This window comes from Coccinella septempunctata, chromosome 2, assembly GCF_907165205.1.
Source record: "Coccinella septempunctata chromosome 2, icCocSept1.1, whole genome shotgun sequence".
NCBI lineage: Eukaryota > Metazoa > Arthropoda > Insecta > Coleoptera > Coccinellidae > Coccinella > Coccinella septempunctata.
The window spans coordinates 48162926-48180115 of record NC_058190.1 but is presented as its reverse complement, the minus strand read 5'-3'; the positions used below and the strand labels follow the sequence as shown (position 1 = coordinate 48180115).

The 17190-nt window shown below is 32.0% G+C and overlaps 4 protein-coding genes across 6 annotated transcripts in view; 2 read left to right on the top strand and 2 right to left on the bottom strand.

Annotated features, from left to right (window-relative positions):
* The window catches only part of LOC123306276 (adenylate cyclase type 10-like), a 13002-nt gene extending 7567 nt beyond the window's left edge, over window positions 1-5435 (top strand). For both annotated transcript variants that reach the window (XM_044888183.1, XM_044888182.1), the window contains exons 10-28: window positions 1-83; window positions 144-386; window positions 443-714; window positions 784-936; window positions 988-1090; window positions 1216-1489; window positions 1546-1695; window positions 1918-2126; window positions 2183-2345; window positions 2424-2585; window positions 2993-3105; window positions 3162-3306; window positions 3365-3543; window positions 3605-3861; window positions 3911-4122; window positions 4229-4394; window positions 4464-4718; window positions 4773-4911; window positions 4960-5435. The exon at window positions 1-83 is cut by the window's left edge and continues 176 nt beyond it. In XM_044888183.1, coding sequence (XP_044744118.1) covers window positions 1-83; window positions 144-386; window positions 443-714; window positions 784-936; window positions 988-1090; window positions 1216-1489; window positions 1546-1695; window positions 1918-2126; window positions 2183-2345; window positions 2424-2585; window positions 2993-3105; window positions 3162-3306; window positions 3365-3543; window positions 3605-3861; window positions 3911-4122; window positions 4229-4394; window positions 4464-4718; window positions 4773-4911; window positions 4960-5103 — 3422 coding nt within the window. In that variant the 3' untranslated portion in view covers window positions 5104-5435. The remainder of the gene's footprint in view (window positions 84-143; window positions 387-442; window positions 715-783; window positions 937-987; window positions 1091-1215; window positions 1490-1545; window positions 1696-1917; window positions 2127-2182; window positions 2346-2423; window positions 2586-2992; window positions 3106-3161; window positions 3307-3364; window positions 3544-3604; window positions 3862-3910; window positions 4123-4228; window positions 4395-4463; window positions 4719-4772; window positions 4912-4959) is intronic.
* LOC123306279 (store-operated calcium entry regulator STIMATE-like) lies at window positions 5314-7789 on the bottom strand. Of its 2 annotated transcripts, XR_006536894.1 has the most exons (5): window positions 7459-7789; window positions 7137-7403; window positions 6877-7073; window positions 6402-6755; window positions 5314-5798 (listed from the first exon to the last, which is right to left on the bottom strand). XR_006536894.1 is itself a non-coding variant. In XM_044888186.1 (4 exons), exons 1-4 carry the CDS (start codon window positions 7607-7609, stop codon window positions 6537-6539), a joined length of 834 nt encoding a protein of 277 aa, XP_044744121.1. In that variant the 5' UTR covers window positions 7610-7789; the 3' UTR covers window positions 5314-6536. The 2 variants fall into 2 exon arrangements, 1 of the variants encoding a protein (XP_044744121.1); XM_044888186.1 differs by having other exon boundaries at window positions 5314-6755.
* A 284-nt stretch (window positions 7790-8073) lies between these two features.
* LOC123306606 (serine/threonine-protein kinase D1) lies at window positions 8074-13343 on the top strand. The gene is made up of 16 exons (XM_044888681.1): window positions 8074-8281; window positions 8503-8649; window positions 8771-8915; window positions 9034-9174; window positions 9276-9454; window positions 10104-10362; window positions 10434-10599; window positions 10657-10792; window positions 10849-10981; window positions 11036-11224; window positions 11440-11588; window positions 11647-11877; window positions 11933-12116; window positions 12171-12353; window positions 12440-12525; window positions 12585-13343. Exons 2-16 carry the CDS (start codon window positions 8521-8523, stop codon window positions 12693-12695), a joined length of 2421 nt encoding a protein of 806 aa, XP_044744616.1. The 5' UTR covers window positions 8074-8281; window positions 8503-8520; the 3' UTR covers window positions 12696-13343.
* A 1976-nt stretch (window positions 13344-15319) lies between these two features.
* On the bottom strand, window positions 15320-16591 carry LOC123306607 (TM2 domain-containing protein CG10795). Its single transcript, XM_044888682.1, has 3 exons — window positions 16281-16591; window positions 16147-16228; window positions 15320-16097 (listed from the first exon to the last, which is right to left on the bottom strand). The coding sequence occupies exons 1-3, from the start codon at window positions 16459-16461 to the stop codon at window positions 15821-15823; spliced, it is 540 nt and encodes a 179-aa protein (XP_044744617.1). The 5' UTR covers window positions 16462-16591; the 3' UTR covers window positions 15320-15820.
* Window positions 16592-17190: the final 599 nt, after the last annotated feature.

The following is a 17190-nucleotide window of genomic DNA, read 5'->3' as shown; positions in this document are numbered from 1 at the left end:
AAACTAGACTGGTGGAAGAATTCATGTATATTACCCCTCCTGACATTTCTTTTCAAGTGATCTTAGCGGAAAATGCGGCACATGTACGTTATCAAATTTGCTATTTTTAATTATATTGTCAAACTGATTCCCCAATTTTATAGAATCCATACAATGTTCTCAAGCAAATGTTCTTCAATGCTATGGGAATTGCTTTCAAAGCACCACGTTACGTAAAAATGGAAACTTTCAAATCTTATTTGATCGATTTTGAAAAAACGCATATTCTTTGCGCCTTGAATGAAATATTTGAAATTAATTACCCAATGTCAGAAGAGTTCCTTAACTCCTCGGAAGAAGAGAAAATCATATATATTGGCGTGGTACTTCAATATTTAAGTTATATGGTAAGAAATTATAGTGAAACACAATAAAGTTCAATATTTGAATGGATTGATTGAAGGTATTCAAAGCACCTAAAATATTCGTTATTGAAAGAATGATGATAATGGATGAGATAACTTGGCAAGTACTACCACTTATTTTGAGAGTCAGAAATATATTTCTGATATGTTCAATGCGACCTCATAAGAAGAGCAGATGTGAGACGAGAAGATGGGTATTCAATTCTAAAAGAGTGTGTTACTTGAGGTTGAGACAAATTGATAAGATGTACCATGCCGCTCTTGCTTGCCAGATGATTGATGTTGAGGCTATTCCACCAGATTTGGAAAAGTAGAACAAAGTATTCCCCGTAAAAGGGGAATTTTTTAATTTGTTACTGATAAATAATTGATTTTCAAGTGCAATACAGTCGAAAAGCAATGGGAATGCCGGTTGGATAAAAAATTTCCTGATATGCTTAAACCAGGCAGAAGCCATCATCATAAAACCAATGACTTATAAAGAGATATATGAAAACGGTTTAGTTGTACCACCTTTATACATGATGATGAGGTATGGAAGTGCATAATATAAAAACGAGGAGATAAATTTTCTGATTTGAAGGTTGACCAAAAACCAGTTATCAATTTGGAAGCGAATTATGGAAGAACAATCTGGGGAAAATAGTTTTGGCGATACTTGGTTCAAGTACGTTGATAGTTGCAGGGTGAGTAAAATTTAATATTCAGTTATTCAATATTTTATTTACTTCTGGACTTTCTTAATTCCCTTCATGACACTCCTTTGGGAAGCGTGTATATACTAATCAGCGTTTTTATTGTTCTACTCAAGGATAAATTTACTGACATAAGAATAAGGGAGGAAATAAAGAATCTTTTTGAATGCCACCAAGAAGTAAAGGCTTGCATTACAGCTCCAGGTTTTGAAAATTTCGATAAACACAACGAACAATCCGAAGACGTCTACGTAATAAAAACGTTCGATTCTTTATTATATTGCGAACAATTAGTGGCTAAATGCGGATCTGTCCTTGGATGGCAGTTTCCGAGGACCATGTTGGAATATGTTGTGGGACCTTCGTTTTCCAAAAGAGAAAAAGCGGAAGGTTATCGATCGTTCTCCATCAATTTTTTTCATAACTGAATGAATTTAATTTCTCAGCGGTGCAGAGGTTGTTCGAAAATCGAATTTTTGGTTGCTCTAGAGGGGATTTTACAGAAGCTGGGGATTATGTGCTGCTAAGAACAAGAAACCAATCGGATTTTGAAAACCAGTCGATCGAGTGCCAGTGTCAAGGACTCAATATCCCAGGTTTGGCAATTTTTATTGATTAGATTATTTTTCTTATGAGAAACAGGATACATGAATCATTTACTCAAATATTTTTCCTTCTTTCCCCCAGATAAAGGTCAAGGGCGCCAAAATTAAATTTTTCATAAATTTATGATATGTTAGTTGTATAACTAGATCACGGGTCAAATTGTGTTCATTAAATAAGTTAAATTTAGGATATATTTAGAGTATTGCTTTCAGAGTGCTGCAGCGATTTACCCAAGTATGCCTCATGCGGTTATCTGCATTTCATATCTAGTAATTTTCTGGAAGCTACTTATAATTTATTACCTGAAGTACAGAAAATAGAATTTCATCTAAAGGCAGCAAGATATTTGGAAAAGAATACCAAAAAATGTAGGGCATGTGGTAATGGCTTTTTTGAAGAATTTACTGGATGTATGGAGAAAGTAAGAATTGTCTTAGAAAGGCGAATCTTTTTATGATATCATCACTATTTTTCTAGTCGTTGAAAGTAAAAAGACCGAGAAAATCAATTTTTTCGAGATTATCAGCCGATGAAGATTTATTATCGCATTCTGTTCATTCCGAAAATGAAGAGAGTTTCATTGGATCTCATGCTCAGTCATCTGAAATTATATCATCTGATTATAACCCAGACAATGCATGTAAGTTACTACCTAAATTGGAAACACTCTAGCCCTGAATTCATTATTAAATTTTATGTGACAGTAACTTTATTACAGATTTTGAGGAGTTAGGACTCATCAATCCAAAAAGATTGTACAAGATGATGGACAGGGCGTCCCTCACTAGAACATTTTCGATGTACGATTTCTCTAGTTGCCAGTGTAAACTGATATTGAATTACATGTATGGGGAAGTTTCAAAACATTACCGTTTTGGAGGTAATGTTAATATCAAATCATTTTGTGAAGCGCTACAAAAATGATTCTTGAGTAAAAACTTCTCTTCCGATCAATCATAGCCTCGAAATGTAAGGGGGCGTATAACAAGCACCTTTTAGTTTTGCAAGAGCTTGAAACATTGAAGTAAAAAGTCCTATATGAGAGGAATAAACTATTACCAGATTGAATTCAACGATTTATTGGTAACATGTTCTCCTGAAGATTAAGATCTTCAGGAGTATAAATCTAGAATAGAAAGCGAGCAAAATGACTAACCAAAAATCCCTGAAGACAAACCGAGCTTAAAGAAGTTATATAAACGAGGCAAAAAATAAAATTGAAAGAAACCCAGTTTTTCACTTCCATCGCTGACAAAGTGATGATTTCATGGCAGTTTTAAATTTCAGGTCAGTATGACCAAATGCTGAAGGCATTGTTTGCATATTCAAAAAGTTGCTTGGACCTCGAAAATACACCTGAGACTTTCATAATGTTAGATATAGCCGAGGAACATTTGAAAGTAAGTGATATTGTATACTTTTCCCTACAAAACTCATTTACTCCATTCACTTGAAGAATAAAGGGATAAGCGACGAAGAGCCATATTGGAAATTACGTTTGTTAGAAGGAAAGGTTTATTCATTACGTGGAAGAGGATTGCTTCAAACAAACCAAGTGGAATTAGCTGAGCAATATCTTTTGAAGGCATTAGATAAATATGGTACCTTTATTTCACGCAGTAAATTTATCGATATTTGTATGGCATACATTTTATTTAGGTGCTCCATTCCCCAAATCAAATTTTGCAAGGTACATCAAAAGCTATGTTATGAAAATAAAACAAAAATTCGGTTTATACATATATCCCGATACGTTGAGCAAACAGTTGAAACGTTACGAAGCGGAGTACTTCAGCGATGTAGCCGAATGTTTACATTGGTTGACGCAGTTATTTGTAGTGAGTTTCCCTGCAGAGACTTCAGACTATTCCAATTTTAATTCACCGTATTCGATTTCAGGAAAAAAACGAGTTTAAACAAGTCGAACTATCGGCAATTTGGGGTCTACATTGCGCGCTGAAAGCAAACTACGAATTTCCAATCATTTGTCAAAGTTTCACGAATATGGTGCTAGTTGCACAAAGGAATGGCAACAACTTTCATTGTCTAGCGCTCGAAATACACTCTTTGCGATATTGTCACAAGAAAATTTCCAACATTGAGTCCGACGATTTGAAATACGTTGCCGAACTGTATCATGCCATAAGAGGATTGAGGTGAGCGCGAAATATGATGTATTGAAATTTTTCAGTTCTGGTTTTTCAGGTGTTCTCGTTCGGAAGTGGACAAGTCCATTTACATGGGTTATATCGCATTGAGACTTGCCATAAGTGTGAATCATTTGAAATTAGTTCTGAGAGTGATTCCCCGCCTAGTGCTCTCGCTAATGTTCAAATCATATCTGCCAGAAGCGTGTTCATTGCTCAATGAGTTGGATTATTACTCCTCCGAATCAGATTGTAACAGTATTCAGTCAGGTGAGAAACTTAAAATAAAAAAGTGGGACACCTTATAAGTTTTTCGAACAACGAATGATTTGACTTGCAAATGCGGTATAAAAACACCAACTTTCCGAATTTTCAGGCAGGCTTGCTTTCCATGTTGCTTGTCTGAGGTTTCAAATAGAAACAGGCTACTCCTTCATTCCTTATTCAGATAGTGAAAAGTTCTATTACGAGGTTAATTTACAACTTGCTGCTTTGAAAGATCCAGTTGCTAGAATCGAATTTGTCAGCTTGATGTGGTTATGGTAAGGAGATTTCTAAACATATCAATAGGTTGATGAAATTTTTTTTTATCCAAGGCCATTTCTTCTCAGGAATTGTAGAAATAGACACTGGGAATACACATCGAAGTGGAGGGATTATATAGAGGGTTATGTAGACGTTCTTTTCAAAGCACATATTGGGGCTCCTTACTCTATTATGTATGTACTCGAAGGTTACCTCTTGAGCTTGGTGCACTCCAAAAACAGTCAGAATATAAGGTCATATAACTCACTGAATAGAATTATTCGCAAATTATTCAAATGTATTGAAAGGTTGTCCAAGTTTGCCAAGGTAATTTTGCCAAGGTAACTGCTTCCGAAAATTTCAAACGAACCAAGTTGAATTTTTCCTTTTTACAGACTAAAACATTTTCAAGCTTATTATGAGTATATCAAAGGGCACGAGGAAAAAGCATTGAAAATGCTGGAGAATGCCCTTATTTACGCAGCCAAATGTGAGAATGCGTTGGAATTGGTCCATATCAATCATTCAAAATTGGTATATTATCATCATCGTTATTATTTTGCTTGATAAAAAAAATTTCAGGCATGGAGTAATCAGTTGTCTCGAAGTCTAAGAGATAAATGGGTAAATCATTGTAATGGCGATAATATTTTAGATTACAGAATACTGGAAGGTTATGAAGATAAAATTATTTCTTTCACTCTCCCCAAACCTATTTATGTCTAATTTAGATCAAATATATTTATTTCTCTATTGAAATTTTTTGCATTAAGGTTAATTTTTTCCTAAAATAGTTGTAACCTGATACTATTTATGTGTTGTGTGGTCAGGTGTGAATCTTCAAAGTATTTGAATGGCTACATCGATTTTGTTGATTTTTCATTTTGAGAAATAGCAAAATTCCTCAATTTTCTTTCAGTGAAAAAAGTCATGTATAGAAAATAAATTTTATTCTTATAATGTTGAAATGCAATTAAAAAATAAAATGTTTTGTCAGAGGACAATAACAATCACAGAATATACAAATAAATATCACTTCAATAAAATGTCTGAAATTATTTGCCAGTTAATCAAATGAAAACCTACCATATTAAATTTTTTTATTGCTTTACAATTCTTTGTTTCCCATCTTCAACTTTGGCTGATATATTTTGAATAAATTCAAGCGAATTTGGCCTAGCATTAATTATCACCGATTGATAGTTCAATCAAATAATATACGAGTCAACTTATTGATTATTATAGTAGTCCCAAAACTCAGTACTTCTAACTCCATGAAATTCATATCTCGGTAATTCAGAGTAGGCTATGCAGATAGACAATAAGAGTTATTGACTAGAAAAATGTACATATATTACTTTTTGCACTATCTTCGAATAGTTGGCCCCCTCAGAAATAACTTGGCCTCATTCAATTCAGTTCTAAAATTAATAAATTTCCAATCATTTTTTTGGTTATAATCAATATTGATTTTTTCAGGAAGAAACAGGGTGTTCTACCAGGAGTAGACTTTCAGATATATAAGAAGGGGTAATAACTGGCTTATTTCAAATAGAACACACTGTATATTACTACATGTTCAAAAGTAGTTCTCAAAAAGAAATATATACATCTACTTTATGTCTTTGCATAAAATTTCAAACAGATCCAATATTTGATTGAAATCTTTCCTGTAGGACACCCTGTAAACATCACTGAATTTCTCGCCCTACTCAGGAGTTTTTTTTTCAATCCCCATATTGATTACATGAGATATAGCAAAAAAATTGAAAATTATCAGAAAAGGCATTAAAAATTGATACATTTCTTCTTCTTGATATTGTCACATTTTAAATTTCATAATTAGAAGAATAGGAATATTTTTTTTTATAGCAACCTAAATATTCTCCCTATTTTAATCTTTAATTTTTAGAAATGAAAACCAATAGAATATTGTTTTCAATTCAACCTGATCTTCTGAATCATCGATGTATATAAATAAATATATATATAATATAAATAATATTGAGGTACACATTACTCACCACATTCAGTCATTTGATATTCCTTCCAAATATACTATTATAACAATTTCCTAAATATTCAAAAACATTTGATAGGAACAGATATACCAAATAATTTGGGTAGTATGTGGCATTAAAAAGATGTAACAAGACATACTATGCTATAACAATTTTCATATTATGGTTTAATTCATTGCTTAATAGCTCATCATCACCTGATAATAATATATCATTTTCAGAGTTTCTTCTGAACTTATTTTTGATGGAACGATACCTGAGTCTACTTCTTTGTAAAAAGCTGTCTAGGCTTGTCCTTCTGGCAGATCTACGATCTTTATACATCAGGAAATTGTCAGTAACCCAAAACATCAAAATCTGAAATCAAAGAAAAAATTATTTCACAACACTCACAATAGGCCAATTGAGGCCTTGGTACAGAGAGGCTTTTCCCTACATTCAAAATATAAATTTAGATTTTCTATAAATATGTACTTACGTTTACAAAAAATGGAATGACCAGCATAACTAAAGTCACTTCTAAATTCTGATTATTTATTGGGTATAACATGAAGTCTTTAACGTTCTCCCAAAAATCCATTTGCATGAACAGTGTGATTAGTACTTTCACTACCATCATCAGGCCAACATATAATGAGCACTGAACAAACCAATAATAAGTAGATGGAGGTTTACCTAAAAATTTCCATAAATAATTTCTGAATAGATCATCTCTGTGTAAAATATCGGATAACTCACCATATTCACCAAAATTAATCGATTCCCAACCTTTTCTTCTTGAAAGAATCTGGGCAGAGCGAATACCAATAAAAATGATAAGTAATCCTAAAGAGGAATCCAGAAGAAAGTTGATGAAATACCAAGTGCAGGGATCTCCTTGATATTGACCAGCCAACCAAACGTTGCTCAGATGAATAGCCATAGCACCCATTCCTTGTTTAGAAGTATCGTAAAACCAGATCAACCATGATCTCCTTCTGTGAGGGGGCTCACAAAATCTCTTTGCTGGAACGCACCAAGTTAATAAACAAGTAATAACCTTCAACTGAATTGAACTTACCAACTAAACAAGTGAATGCTAAGCATGCCAAAAGTACTTGCAACATCCATCCAAAAAAGTCTGTTAGAGCATCTTTTCTACAATGGAATTCATTTAACTGAGGATTATCACTAAGTTGAAGTGAAAGTATTCCAACTGGTTGAGTAGTCATCTTATGGTTTCATGTTTTGTCTTATATCAAGGAATTCTTCGAATTTTTCATAATATAAGTAAATATGTAACTTATAACTTCACTGAAGGCTTTCCAGAAGATATAATAAACATACGATTTGCTTTACATAAACTGCCAATAATAATGGAAACGAAAGATTGTTGTTTCGTCGAAATGAAAAGCAACATTGCATTGGTGTTGTCAAAACTAAATCACAGAATAAGCTGCTTGCTTCTTCCTCTTTCTTTCATTTCTTCTCTTTTCGACTCTGTTCATGCTGAAAAAAGATACTTAATCACCTTTCCTGATTAAAAAAATTGTTTAACGTATTTCCTACTGATTTTCATCTTCAACACAAGTTCATATTCGTTAGGAATATGAAAAATGTAAAATTTTTCAAATTCATTTCTTTTTTTTCGACTTGTCATTTCACAGATATCTTAGCATTTCTGTGGTATGATTAATGATTTATGTATAGATGTTCTATGAAAAATACGGAATTCCAATATGTTGATATAAAATTTTTCTTGTTAAGTGGAGTTATTTTTTATTATATGTGTAAAGTTTCTACAATACGCCGATACTTTCCTGAGTTCAAATGATTAAAAATTTTATATTTGTATTTTACACCACTTGTGAATTGCATGACGTTTCTGATTGGATATTCTAACGGTACTACTCGTTTCTCATTTTCTTGAAACTTATTATTTGGTATAATTTTCATATATTATTCTGAATCATTATTATATTTATGCAAAGGAAAGAAATATTTGAAGAACAATCTACGTAAAAGTATAAACTTGGAGAATACATTACATTCGTTTCGTTTCCTATATTTTCAGTTATATTTCTGTTCTCTTCTTCAGTTCTTCAATATCCTCAATATTTTACAGATAAAAAAATCATTCGAAATGGACCATGACCCAGAAGTAACTTTTTTGTTTCAATTTGGCATAATTCGAGATGCTGTAATTGTTCAACAATCTTCGCTCAATTTGAGAACACTGAAAGATCTAGCATGTAATTTTATAAATTCTAAGGCAAGTATCAATATTGATGGATATCATTAAACAAATGGGTATTCTACTGTGAATATTCATTTCAACCAGTGCTCTCTCACTACTCTTCACATAAACAATATACTTATTTATATTATTCTAGGTGCCTGATCATGGTATCAATAGAATAGAAGATAGAATATTGCTGTTCAGGCATGAGTACAACACAAATAATATTCTTCAGTTTGTTAATTCAGCATCGGATGTGGTTGATGAAAGTCTCATTGAAATTGTTTTAACAGGCAAAGGTATGCTATTCCTAATGTGACAACTATTCTGGAATCTATATCGAAGATAATGAATTTTTGTATATCTTTTGCTTATTATTATATGTTTCTCTGTATTATATGTATGTGTTTTTTCCAGTACCAGCTTTGAATTCAAACTCTGATTCTGTAAAAGTTAGGCCACATGCCCTCTCTGTACATTCATACAAAACACCAACATTTTGTGATTTTTGTGGAGAAATGTTATTTGGTTTAGTACGTCAAGGTTTAAAATGTGACGGTGAGTCCTTTTTTACCTTTTCTACTGATACTGTCATTGTGTTTTTATTGTATTATCATCATTATGTTAAAGAACAGGTTATAACTAATTGAATTTTTCAGGATGTGGCCAGAATTATCACAAAAGATGTATAGTCAAGGTACCCAACAATTGCTCATATGTTTTATTAGATGACAAAAGGAAAAGATCTGCCAACCTCCAGGTTCCATTAACTTCCTCAGGAGGTTCAAATTCTTCTATAGCTTCTGCAAATTCCACTCAGAATGAAGAAAGTAGCCTGGTAAGGTTATCAAACTTTTTCAATAATGTGACCAACTTGAAAGACAAGAAATGAAATTAAAATTTTTCACAAAGAGTATCCTAACAATCCGTCCATTTTTAACTAATATAAAAGTATTCTATCTACTCACTTAGATTTAGGTATACCAGTTCTTGAAGGAACTGTATTTTTATATATTTATATATTATCCAAGACTAATTTTTTCTGACAAATCTCTTTAATTCCTCCACACATTAGAAAATGAAAATTTGGAATATCTTTGCTAGCTTTGTTTCACAACAATCAGAAATACTCAGAGGTACAGCTGTACCAAATAAAATTGTCAGTCATTTGTGTTTTAGTACAGTTTATGTCAATATGCTGTAGATGGTGGAGGTTTTCGAATAAATTTTAGATTATTTTTACATTTATGTTTTCGAATGTAGTTCAATTCTATTTTATTTTTATATGTTTATAGTTTCAATAAATTATTTCAATATTTTTTCTTTTTTGTTTTATTCGAAATCCTCTAATCTAAGCAATTATGTTTATGATAATTAAAAAATAAATTTTCCATTTATTTGAAATATTTAAAAAAAAAATTATTTTACTGCAAATTTATTGATGGAAAATGAAGGAATGTTGAACCATTTTTTCTTTTATTGTTCAGATACATCACAGCAGATCACCATCTGTTGGTAGTGGGACCATATGGCTTGAAAAAGATACTCAAAATCAAGTTAGAATTCCACATACTTTTGTACTACATACGTATACGAGACCTACAGTCTGTCAGTACTGTAAAAAGTTGTTGAAAGGTTTATTCAAACAGGGATTGCAATGTAAAGACTGCAATTATAATGCTCATAAGAAATGTCTAGATAAGGTACCTAAAGATTGTATAGGTGAATTATCAAGAGATAATACAGGTATGGGGCCTAAGAATTTGATCTTCGTTTAATGATACAGTACATTTACCATTATGATCAATGCTTTTTAGGTAATTTTGATTATGCGGAAAGTTCTGTCAGCAATGAAAGCCATTGCAACTCCACAATTACTGAAGATGAATTTGAGTCAGTTATTACAGGATATAATAAGGAAAATGGGGCCAGCAGTATGGATAGTATTCCTGTGCGAGATATTGATTCTGATACTCCATCACTGTAAGTTGATGAATTTTTTATAACTTGATATTATCGTAACACTTTGATTTTCTTCAGAAGTACAACTTCCTCTTCACCTAGTGCCAATATTCCATTACAACGAATTGTACAGTCTGTGAAACATATTAAAAGAAGAGGGTCCAAAGTAATAAAAGAGGGGTGGTTGGTTCATTTTACCAATAAAGACAGAATGGTTAGAAATTCTTTCGGTCATAAATGAGTCTCCAAAGTTAACATTTTCATTTTAAGGTTAGAAGACATTTTTGGAGGTTAGACACAAAATCATTGGTTATGTTCCAATCTGATCAGGGGAGTAAATATTACAAAGAAATCTCGCTTGGTGATATCTTAGCAATAGAAACAGCAAGAATTAAATCTGGAGGTATAGCGATTTGTGTTCGAGTATCATTTCAATGAAATAACACTTAATTTTCAGAGGTTATGCACTGTTTCGAAATCAGAACAGCCAACATTGATTATTTTGTTGGACAAGACCCTCTATATGAAATTCCAGATGTGAATAAGATTAATCTACCTCCTTCAGACAGTGGTATTGGAGCTTATTTAGCAAAAAGTTGGGAGACAGCTATTCGACAAGCTTTATTACCTGTTACTTCAAATGCAAGTAAGTTTTAATGGGGGATTTCAGAAATTCTTGCCAACCTTGTGGATTTTATAACCGGCACAATTCTAAGGGTTGTTAAATGATGAAGGCAACAGAAAGGCAGAAAAAAATTAGTCCCCATTGTAAGGGTTTTTACTAGTAATTACAAGGTGGCAAGCGTTTCTAAACTCGACCCTTGGGGAAGAAGAGGCGCTAATTTTTTTCCTGTTATTCAGAGTCAGAAAAATGTGCTGAAGACGAAAATCAAATTACTGATATGAATCAAATTTATCAGATCTATCCAGATGAAGTTCTTGGGTCTGGACAATTTGGTATAGTGTATGGAGGTGTTCATAGAAAAACAGCTCGTTCTGTAGCTATCAAGGTAGTGATAATCAATTTTTGAGTCCATTCAAACATATCCATCATTGAAATTTTCATAGGTTATAGACAAACTGAGGTTTCCCACCAAGCAAGAAGCTCAATTGAAGAACGAAGTATCAATCTTACAAAACTTATCACATCCGGGGGTTGTAAATTTGGAAAGAATGTTTGAGACGCCAGAAAGAATATTCGTGGTGATGGAAAAATTGAAGGGCGACATGTTGGAAATGATTCTTTCCCATGAAAATGGAAGGTTGACCGAACGGGTTACAAAATTTTTAATCACACAGGTGATATAAACGTTTGCTGCACTAACACAATTGCTTAGTGTGGAAACTTTTGCAGATCCTTATAGCTTTAAAGCATTTACATAGTAAGAACATAGTGCACTGCGATTTGAAACCAGAAAATGTGCTTCTGAGCTCTAATGCCGAGTTTCCTCAAGTCAAATTGTGCGATTTTGGATTTGCTAGAATTATTGGTGAAAAATCTTTTCGTAGATCTGTTGTCGGAACTCCAGCTTATCTTGGTAAAATTAATCTCCTTTATACTAGTTCTAGTGTACATTATGTTCATTTTACAGCTCCAGAAGTTCTAAGGAATAAGGGTTACAATAGGTCTTTGGATATGTGGAGTGTAGGTGTTATTGTGTATGTAAGTTTAAGTGGTACATTTCCGTTTAATGAGGATGAAGATATTAATGAACAAATTCAAAATGCTGCTTTCATGTATCCTCCAAATCCCTGGAAAGAAATATCTTCTGATGGTGAGCCTTAACACCCTTTATACATAATTAAATTCTATATTATCTGAGCGTTATGTCAATATTTCATGCTTTTCAAACTGTTTCAGCTATTGATTTGATAAACAATTTGCTTCAAGTGAAACAACGAAAAAGATACACTGTTGACAAATCCTTGCAGCATATTTGGTTACAAGTAAGATATGCAAAATATGTTTGTTTGGTTTTGTTGCCATTTTATAACTTCATTTTAAGGATTACCAAACTTGGTGCGATTTGAGAGCGCTCGAAAATCAAATTGGAGTTCGTTATATCACTCATGAATCGGATGATGCTAGATGGGAAAGATATAGATCAGATCTTTGACCAGAAAAAGGATGGTTACACAGTGTCAAAAAGTGCCTGAAAGGGTTGAAGACTTAGATGAAGTGGCTGAAAAGTTGTGCATCCAAGAATTACTATAGTTGCCGTTTCATGTGTATAAAGTAAGTGTAATGGTTCCAAGTTTGAACTTTGAGGGTTTGTACTGAGTTATGCCATAAAAAATGAATATTTTGAGAAAATGCATCTATTGGAAACTAATCTTTCCACACCTACTAGGAGATATGTTAACTTCTTTCTTTTTTTTTTTTAACTATAATGGGTTATCCTCCTTCTGACGAGAATGAAGTATTATTATTTAAGATTTTTTTCAAAACTTCTCATTTCAAACACATCATTCCAACCTTTTCCCTGAAAAAGTTATTTCTAGTACACAAAAAAGAAAGATAAATATGAGGATTTAAAAATTAAAGGGCTTTGTTTCCATTTTTTCCATAAATAATAGAATGGTAATATTGATTAGATAAACGGAGATGTCTTCTTATCGGAAATTACCACAGACTCTTAAAGACATGAGAAACGAAGCCAATTTAAAACCCCGTATTTGAAATATGAAGTTAGGCAGTTTCTGCTGCGAATTTGAAAAAATCGTTGATGTAACTCGAAATCATCAATTTTAAACTTGCATTTGCAGTAATAACCCAAATTAAGGAGAATTCCCCATTTTAATGACAGATGTGGACTCATTTCATAAAACCTAAGTTATAATTTATTATGATATGACGTGCTAGATCTTATTTTCTCAGTCAAAAGACAAAAGCTGATATGAAGGGTAGTATTTAAAAATCTTCTGTTTTTATGGCATTCATACTTCAAGTCGAACTCACTAATGGCCTAATTTTTTAATTATTTATTAGACGAGTGCCAATTGCGAATACTCATATTGAATTTTTCGGAAGGATACTTAATTGCTTTGTTGTGAGAAAAATTCTGTAATTCAAATCGAAAAGTTTTACAAATATACATACTATTAGTTAGATCTTAAATAGTTCAGGCTATCTATCTTTTTGGGGCAATGCAAGATTTAACAGAAAAATATTTGAATTAATCACAAGAAAGGTGCAAATTGTGGCCTTGAGTAGCAGTAGAAGTAGAATTTAGAGAGGAAGATCTGAATTAGCTATGTCTTTAATTATCCAAGCTACGTTCACTTCAGTAGTGGATGAGTCTTGCGTACTTTCTTGTCTTGCCTCTGATTGAATAGTCAATACTAAATAGTAACTAATGAAGAGTTGAGACTACATAAACTCAGTTTTGACCATAGAAATCATAAGGTACGAATACGCACACTCTAGAATGCAAATTCAATAGATAAGAAAAATGCCGAAAATATTGAGAGTTGTCTCCAAAGAACTTATACCAAACAGTTTTCATATCGCTAGAGCGCTTATATTATTATGATTTCTATGGTCTGAACTAACAAGATATATCTTCTTGGTCTGAACAGACCGCAATCACAAAAAGTTACTTAGATATAAAAGTTATTTTTGGCTCTAAGTAACTCAAGTTACATCAGTCTCAATATAAGAAAACAAACCTCAAACCAATATTCCTAAATATTTCAAGATTCTGATTTACTGAAAATTATACCTTCTCAATTCCAAACTATTTGACATTGTATATTTTTCTTTTATAAGATGACCTTGAATTCTAAAACATAGTGCTTCCATAAGAGCTCTTCAGAAAATTATTTTAATAATTAGAACTTGAAATTTGCTGTTCACGAACAGGAAGGAATTCAGTATTACCAATTCCCTTTCATGAAAAAAAAAATAGTGACATTCAAACATCACTGGAGAATTTTTGCATTTTTAGATACATTAATAGTAGGAATTTCATTAAAATGGTTTATTCAGTTCCCTATTTACACAAAAAATATATTTATTCTTTTATGGCGGGATTCTTACTGCTTTTATTCATATCGATTATTTTTATATTTTTTTATTTATATAGTTCTATAGTGTTACAGAGTTTATTTATTTGTTATTCTTAATATAGGAATATTGATTCTAGAAATTTGCTACAATATGAAATGGTTCTCTGTATAGAATGTACAGTTTGAAATTTATGATCTGATTCGTCAATATTATTAATTACTTACATGTTATAATTTGAAAAGGAAATAAACGAAACCATAACATTCCACTGAAGATTTCCTGTGATTGAGTTTAACTTAGATTTGCATTCATACTGTTGTTGTCACCATCAAATCAACATATTTACTGGTGTGTTGGAGAATAAAAAAATGCAGAAATGATCAGATCGCTTGGGACTATTCATTTGATTTCTGTTCCAATCAGGATTTACTAGTTTTTATGACAAAGTTAATAAACCAATGAATTTTGCCCAATTGGGCTATATTTTGAGCTCTCATGATTATTTGCATTTCTGTTGATTTCAATAAGTTACAATTAAAAAAACAAATTGAAGCTGAGTTTTCTCTTCTTAGTTACACCTGAAGAATGGCTTCAAATGGTGAAATACTTGTGTTGTTTTTATTTATAAAATTATTATTCTTTCAATATTTACCAAACATCCTATAAAGTTTAAACCCAAGTTTGTCTGCTTAAATTTTCCTACCCTTCATAAACTTCCACAAAAAATGAATATAGGCATGAATAAGAATATGTATTTTACTGGAGAAGTCGCCCATCTGCTTATAATTAATATATTACAATTACAATATAATTTTGCTAACATTGGGAATGTTAGTAACTACCAGTTCATTCTACTTCAAATAAAAATTTTACATTTATAACATATATACAATTACAAAAAAATTATTGAGAAAATTTGAAATATTTTCAAATCAAATATAAATTAAATAAAATTATCACGATATATGAATAAATTCAAGCATAGGTTGAATCTTCACAGATCAATTGGAGTAAAAGCCAATTTATTCTTTATAAATAAATGAAGTTTCTGTTCAGTCTGAAAAATTTTGCACCATAGCTTAGTCATAATTTCTTTATCCCTAGGGACTTCACTCATTAAATCTTTTATTCAGATATTTTGATGTTCGTTCTATATTCATATTGGCATTTCATCAGCCTATTTTTGATTTATAGCTCCATTTTTATCCCATTCTTTTCATCAATATATCAAAATCACCAATCATCCTGTTTCAATCGAAAAGTAAAATTATTGAATGTAACAACTTGAACATTTGGACCATAGTATGGAGTTATATAGGCAGAGCCATCAGCTGGTCCAACTACTTGTGTTGATATTAGTATTATATCTACTAATTGACCAAGAAACATAAAACCTAAGGTGCATAATTTAGCTAATCCAATAGCTGGGTAACCGAGGTAAAACCTATCTAATCCAAACATTCCAAAAAATATGGAAAGTAAGAGAGCTGTGTCAAAATAGTAGCCATTCCTGAAAAAAAAAATTGATCATCTGAAATGATGTCAAATATAATACATACGTCCATTTGCAGGGCATTTCTTTAAAAAAAGTAGATTTATTTGTTTCTTTACAAGTAATTTCTTCAATGGCTAAGCACTGAACTAAAAACAGAGTGTTATTGCAATATTAATAACATGGGTAATCTCTGATTACCTTTGGCTTTATTGTTGGGTTGGCAACCACGGATTTGTTGTGTTTTGGGATCAATAAGATCATAATTTGGATCAGGACACATATATTGCCCCATTCTTAGCATACTACAGTCAACAGAATCTCCATTGTTACAATTTGCACAAATAAATATCGTGAACAACAAAAATATTATTTTGAACATTTTGAATTATTGTGTTTAGAAATTCTTTACTTGAATGAGCTTAATGTATGTTTACTAAGGTTTATTATATACAGAATTTATTATACAAATGATTATTTACATTTACACATAAAACATATTTGAGGTTAGGAATAATGTCAAATTAACCATAGAGCAGGAGACTACTTTTCTGCGAAAGTGACTCTTCTTTTCTGCATCTTGCTCTTTTAATAGGCGCTTGGCCGAATGGCGACAGAAAATGAAATCGCAACGCCAGCTATCGGAGGACGTGGAACTGAAAAGCATGTTGTGTGTTTTCGAGATTGTACGTGTTTTTATGGAAGTTTGGTTAACGTTTCATCAACTGCTGAAGTAGACGGTGAAACTTTCAATTAAAAGAATGCAGTCAGATCCTCAATTAAACCCAAATCATGCAAAAATTCGGAAAACATTTCCGAACAAACACTTTCGACCATAATTCTCGGGTTCTCAAGTCTTCCGACAGGGGGACTATCGCTTCATTTTTATCGACAATAGAAATTTACTTGTTATTATTATATTATTTGTATAAAAGGTATATGATAAATTTTAATCAATTTCTAGCCATTTTGATTAAGTCGAAAAAAAAACTGAAATGAGCCAAGAGCTGGAAAATTTGAAAACTTTCGCCGTTCCATTTTTCAAATAACGCAGAACATACCTTGGATTCTCTCTATAAATACTGAAGATCAATCATTGATCTGACACACC

What these genes read in the sequence shown, in the direction of transcription:
- LOC123306279 (XM_044888186.1), bottom strand. Translation starts at nt 7,609, where the DNA reads ATGACTACTCAACCAGTTGGAATACTTTCACTTCAACTTAGTGATAAT. An exon ending in AGCATTCACTTGTTTAGTTG is followed by an intron (nt 7,404 to 7,458) that starts GTAAGTTCAATT and finishes GGTGCGTTCCAG; the next exon opens with CAAAGAGATTTTGTGAGCCC. An exon ending in TCATTCCATTTTTTGTAAAC is followed by an intron (nt 6,756 to 6,876) that starts GTAAGTACATAT and finishes CTTTGATTTCAG; the next exon opens with ATTTTGATGTTTTGGGTTAC.
- LOC123306606 (XM_044888681.1), top strand. Translation starts at nt 8,521, where the DNA reads ATGGACCATGACCCAGAAGTAACTTTTTTGTTTCAATTTGGCATAATT. An exon ending in GTAATTTTATAAATTCTAAG is followed by an intron (nt 8,650 to 8,770) that starts GCAAGTATCAAT and finishes ATATTATTCTAG; the next exon opens with GTGCCTGATCATGGTATCAA. An exon ending in CGGAACTCCAGCTTATCTTG is followed by an intron (nt 12,117 to 12,170) that starts GTAAAATTAATC and finishes TTCATTTTACAG; the next exon opens with CTCCAGAAGTTCTAAGGAAT.
- LOC123306607 (XM_044888682.1), bottom strand. Translation starts at nt 16,461, where the DNA reads ATGTTCAAAATAATATTTTTGTTGTTCACGATATTTATTTGTGCAAAT. An exon ending in ACCCAACAATAAAGCCAAAG is followed by an intron (nt 16,229 to 16,280) that starts GTAATCAGAGAT and finishes CTCTGTTTTTAG; the next exon opens with TTCAGTGCTTAGCCATTGAA. An exon ending in GAAATGCCCTGCAAATGGAC is followed by an intron (nt 16,098 to 16,146) that starts GTATGTATTATA and finishes TTTTTTTTTCAG; the next exon opens with GAATGGCTACTATTTTGACA.